General features: G+C 30.9%; 1 protein-coding gene across 20 annotated transcripts in view; it reads right to left on the bottom strand.

Annotated features, from left to right (window-relative positions):
* Positions 1-6,000, bottom strand: part of LOC127845053 (sodium- and chloride-dependent glycine transporter 1-like) — a 177,689-nt gene that overhangs the window by 57,319 nt on the left and 114,370 nt on the right. The window contains exon 1 of one of the 20 annotated variants that reach the window (XM_052375691.1): positions 575-697. The exons of the other annotated variants lie outside the window; for them this stretch is intronic. Coding sequence (XP_052231651.1) covers positions 575-648 — 74 coding nt within the window. The 5' untranslated portion in view covers positions 649-697. Of the gene's footprint in view, positions 1-574; positions 698-6,000 lie in introns of those variants that run through there. 20 annotated transcript variants of the gene reach the window in all.

A 6,000-nucleotide genomic window follows, 5' to 3' on the forward strand; every position in this document is an offset into this window, starting at 1 on the left:
CTTACTGTTACCGGTACATTACAGTTTGTATCAATAGGAAGAAGAATGCTTGGTTCATTGCGTGGGTAACATTCAATCCCGTTCTGTAGGAACTAGAACTATAACATTCAATCCCGTTCTGTAAGGAACTATAACATTCAATCACCTCTTCTGTGAAATACGGTTACACGAAATCATCGTTCTAATATTCGGAAACCTTCAATCACTTTTTCTGTAAGATATGGCTACAATTAAATCACGGTATGTGCTTTCTACTAACATTCAAACATATTCTGTGATATATGTTATAATTCAATCACTTTCTCTGTAGGAAACGTGAGCATAAAGTCATAATATATATGCGACAATCGAGGTCACTTAACCTACATTCGTCGACTTACAATGGTATTTACCCATATTTGGTTAGGTATGGTGTATATGATAACTTTTTAAGAGATACGGTAAATTTAATCACGTGATGAAGACATCACTGCATTTAAACACGCTAATGAGATAACGAAGTATTCTATTGCGTTCATTCACATTTCAATCACGTTATGCTAGATTACAATTACTATTTGTTTCAACAACTTACTTAAAGAACTGTTCAGCCGCTGTTTCGCTCTTCTCCAATTCCACATCATAACTGAACGTCGCATTATTAAACATGGTGGAAAATGTCGGCGCTAACGTCGTAAGCACTGACGTAACGTTCGCGGTCAACGATGCACGTCTCCCGGATATTCCACTCGTTGTCGCACGACGCCCAGGGGAGCTTCGGGAAGAGGGAATAGACGAAGTACAACAGCATCCAGCAAATGATGACGGCGTAGTAGATGGAAAAAAGGAACGTGGCTATCACGGTACCGTACCCGACACCTAGAGTGTGGGAACGAAAGAAGGCCTCTTATAACACTTAGTAACGATTGTTATAGCGCTTCATTAAGCAACATGACATACAAATAAAAGTTGCGATGAAACAGTGGACACTTTCAATGGTTTTGTGCAGTTGGCATCGTTCAAAATGGCCATGCACTATATCCAAACATTTGGCAGACATGCGTTCATAATCGTTACATTGGTTTAATGTAAAACTAGCAATGAATGTGTGTAATGTAAAAGCAACAGGGTATACAGGTCAATACGCCTAAACAATTAAGTGTTTTATACCTTTAAAGATAGGACAGACTCTCCACACGGACACGGCTCCACTCTGCGAGTACTGTCCCATTATCATCTCTAGATATACGATAGGCATTGCACCCAGAACATTGAATATAACAATCGGGATGAGGAATGCACCTGTTTATAATGAAATAGAAAATTAGTGGAAACACGTATAATACCAATCCCGTTTATGATGATGATGATGATGATGTTGTTGTTGTTTATGGTGATTATAGTAATGGCGGAGAGATGCTATTCAAACTAATCGTCAAGCTGATTGTCAAGTTTGCGATGGTCATTAGTAATTGTCATTTTCTTAAAACCTCTATCCCATGATGCTTTTGTTTTGTTTTTCACCATTTTAAAGTCTAATAATGGAAGTGTCCAGTAAAAAGCCAACAAATAATAAGTGTATAAAACTTTCCAACTGGTGTAACACTCATTTTCAAATTCCACACAATTCTTTCCCCGTATGCGCAATACAGATCTCATTGCAATTTACTCTCCACTTTCTGCAAATGGAATTTTACTATAGGAATGGTACTAAGGGTGTACTATAGGAATGATACTAAGGAATACACATTTTATGACTTTTTGAACGTTTGTATTGATATAATGGCAGATGACAAAATGAGCATCTCGTATGCATCGATGTCAACGATCGTTTATATAAAATGATATATTATCATTAAGAACCGGTGATGATAATTAACTTATCCTATGTGACTTTGTTATTGAATTAAATATTCATGTTGTGACAGTGCATAAATTAAACACTTAAGCAACATTTAATGAGTTTATGAACTACAGAATTCACATGAATCAAATACATTTGGTATGTTTATCTGAGATATATCTGTACTATAATATTCTTAAATAATAATTGAATCATATATCTTTAAAAGAACCGCCAATGTTTAAAGAAAATACTAGTATGAATAGATTTCCTTATATAGTCATTTTTCGACGCATTGACAAAAACAGCAACATACTGGAATGAAATGAATGTTTAAACCCTGTTACATCATTCATATTATATGTCATTTATTGTTTGAAAATTGATCACAACATGTTTTAAACTTTGATATATTGTTTGCATATATTCGACAGTACGGAAGTTTAGTTCAGTAAATTGTGATTTTCTGAAAATGTTATTTGTCCGAGTGAAAACTATGTCATCACCGGTAATAGAAGTAAACAGTAGAAACCAAAATGGCGGACAGTGACCCACTTCTATGATGGATTAAAATGAGTTTTCGTTAACATATATGGTAGGTTTCGTGTTAACTTGAGGAAAAATGGATGATTCTGATAATTATATGATATTTTTTTTACGGAAGTTTCATTGGGTACGACTAAAGTGCGTATATGACTCATATCCGCGGATATGACTGAAAAGTGCGGATATGAACACATAATGGCTTTTAAATGTTGTTTTCCTTTATTTTTTTATATGCAAATTGTTCTATGAACAAAAATACATTCCGTGCATGTGTAATGTTCAGATCGGAGGTATTTTAAAGCGTTTTTCATTGGCATTTTAATATCAGTAACTACCAATTTATATCCGCGAATATGAAGGACCGGTCCGAACACCGCTTTGAGGCTAAACACCACGAATTCCGAAAGATAAATCCATACCGAGATTGAATCAATGAATCTGGTATTTGTATGATTATTATATAAATTCATATGGTCTATATCTTACGACTAGTACAGACTTTATTTCGCGTGATTTGCATATTTAATGTTTTTTTAAATTAAGTCAGGTTAAATTTATGTATAACCTTTAATATATGCATATAGCTTTTTATTGTTTGAAAAATGTTATTTGACAAGAAAAATATAACACTAGAATTGTTATGTTATATATAACTATATATAATATACTTTTTTGTTTCACAGATAACCCAGAAAAATACGATATTTTGACACATTAAACAGCGTATAGCGTGTGAAAATGTTTTAATGAATGTAATATCTTTATAATGTTTTGACTATTATTCAACAGAAAGATATATATTTATCATATCAGTATCGTCCGGTTTCTTGTATGAAGAATGACTGTATTGGGAATCTTATTTAATTAAGATAATGTAAAAATAACAACCGTTATAAGCGCTCATTTGTAACAAATTAATGTGAAAAGGCGCATGACTAGAAACATGGATTTTGTTATAGATTAGAGGGCTAGCATTTAAAACACGTATCACATATACAAAGCTTTCTGGGTATAAACATTTTACATTCATATCCGTTAATGTGTGTAGTAAATAATTATAATCAGATAAATTATGAATTCTACAAGAAATTATTGCTTTAGAGTTATATATCGGCCAAGTGGTGATACCGAAATTATTTTCTGAATCGATTATACCAATATTTGATAACCATGTGCATATTATTGTTATTTTAATTTCAGGTGCCAACATATTAAATAAATATTGGCCAATCGAACGTTTTTTCAGACTGTCACCAGTAACTACACGTTACTATTTATTCGTGCACCTTGCTTTTATATTTGACCCATTTTCATACATGTAGCGTTATTAAAATGTGCCTTTGAATTGAATCATAATTTTGCTTTAATTATTATACAATGTCAAACAAATAAAGCTTGGTTACAGAAAACCACAAAATATTTTGTTTATTTTTTATATTTACAGACTGGTAATAACATATCTATCATCACGATCATAATAATGTATTGCTTTCGAGAAACAGACACCGCCAGCCATTATGCAATATCAATAAAACTGTTCAGACTACCCTGGTAATGTCTGCTGCGAACATGCCAAACATTGATATATGGGCCTTAAGAGCCACACTAAAATTAAATTCATTAAATGCGGGAGAAATCTCCATTTCATTCACATAAATCTGTATTAAATTTCAATTTATTTTATTGCTGGGTGAATGTTTACCGAAGAGTCAATTAAGTTGCCGACTCAACACGAAAAAGTAGTTTTAACTATTCGCGAAATTCGCGCTCACATGTTTTCCTTTGTAAACAAAGATAAATAAATAAATAAATAAATAAATAAATAAATAAATAAATATACAAAGATAAGAGCATAATATAATAGAAAAATAATGTTATTGTCGATTAAACAGTACATGCTTATCGTGATTTATACATCGACATAAATTGAAGAAAAAACATGTATTAAATTAAAGAATTCTCTATGTTTGGAAGGAATATGTGTTAAATAAATTTACAAACATATTGACAATAATTCTATTTTTTCCTTTTGAATGCGTTAAAAAGAAACAATTTTAAAATGTCGTCATAGCAAACATGAATATCTTTGTTTAGAAAAGATTGTTTTAAATTAATAATGAATACTATTTGTGTATATAGACAGAACATATCGGTGCTTAAAATTAAATAAAACGGCATACTTATTATATTACCTATGCAACTTTGAATGTGCATGTATATTTTGATCTGTACAAAATGATTTCATTTAACATACAATTCGGACGCAATAAAAACTCTCTAGTAACTTGAAAAACTGGAACAAACTGAAATATACAAGTGGTATCGTGATCATGAAAGCCTTTAACGAACAGAGGTCCATTATTCCTACGTGCTGACAACCGCATATTACAATTATAATTTGGAATATGGATTTTAAATATCTACATATCAAAGCATCCAAATCGGGAGTTGAACTTTTCATATGAAAAGTACTAAATAGATTTGATTGAAAAGTATTTTTTTAAATCTGTTCAATGAACATCGTCAAACAATAACTAAACACATTTGTTTCACGTTCAATTATTCCTTAATTAAGAATTACGTAAAAATGTTGCAATTAAAAACGTCTATATTATTTATGTCATAACACATTCAAAATACACCATACAAATAAGTTAGTAATTTTGTGAATTAAATTACTCGATTTATAAATAAATACTTGTATTTGTATCGTGAAACATTAGACACATAAGTGTCATCGTTCACCAACTTCGATACAACATGAAAATTTGCGAAATCACATTAAAGTAAATATTAACATATTGTCATAACATTTTAATGGTGTGTGTATGTATAAGTTATAAACCAATATGAAGTCCATAAAAAAAGAATTGTTCACGTTGGAACACCAGACCTTAAAATAATATGTTAAAACTAAGTACTCTGATCAGAAAATCCTGTTAAATATTAAGCATACACATTTTAGATATTAAACTGTTAACAATTAACACAGGTATGTTTGCTTTAGAGGGTTAATTCCGGCCAAGAATATCCTGATATGCGAATATTGCATGTCATAAGATTTGGTCGTAAATGAATTCCATCAACAGAATATAGCATTATAAAAATAGCTTAATTTCACAGAAATACATTTAAGTCAATATTGACGCAGAGAATAGAATCGAAATTGGACGACATAAGGCAAAATAATATTTGAACAACTAGGCATATATACATATCTACGAAACTCTTACATAAAAAATACAAAAGAAAAATACGCCAACATTACAATAAAACAACGATTTTTTTATATATAGAATAACACTTTAGAATTCGCAAAATTTCATCACACATTGAACCTGCATGCATATGTTTATAAAAAAAACAAAAACATATGTAGCCTAAATTTATAAGAAAATAATATCAAGCACTTCCTTATCGTCGCCTAGGTAAGACAAAAAACGTAGTTACAATATTATCACTCGAGAAAATAGATATAGGTATTAAGTCATAGTGTTGTACAAAGTGAGTGCCTTTTTCTTAAATGTCCAATATGTGGAGTTATTGAAAAAAGACTGCATGTATATACGTATATGTCGTGTAATGAAATAAATTTGACAGTTAAATGACTTCAAAATGAAACAAAGAAAAAC

This window comes from Dreissena polymorpha, chromosome 9, assembly GCF_020536995.1.
Source record: "Dreissena polymorpha isolate Duluth1 chromosome 9, UMN_Dpol_1.0, whole genome shotgun sequence".
Lineage (NCBI taxonomy): Eukaryota > Metazoa > Mollusca > Bivalvia > Myida > Dreissenidae > Dreissena > Dreissena polymorpha.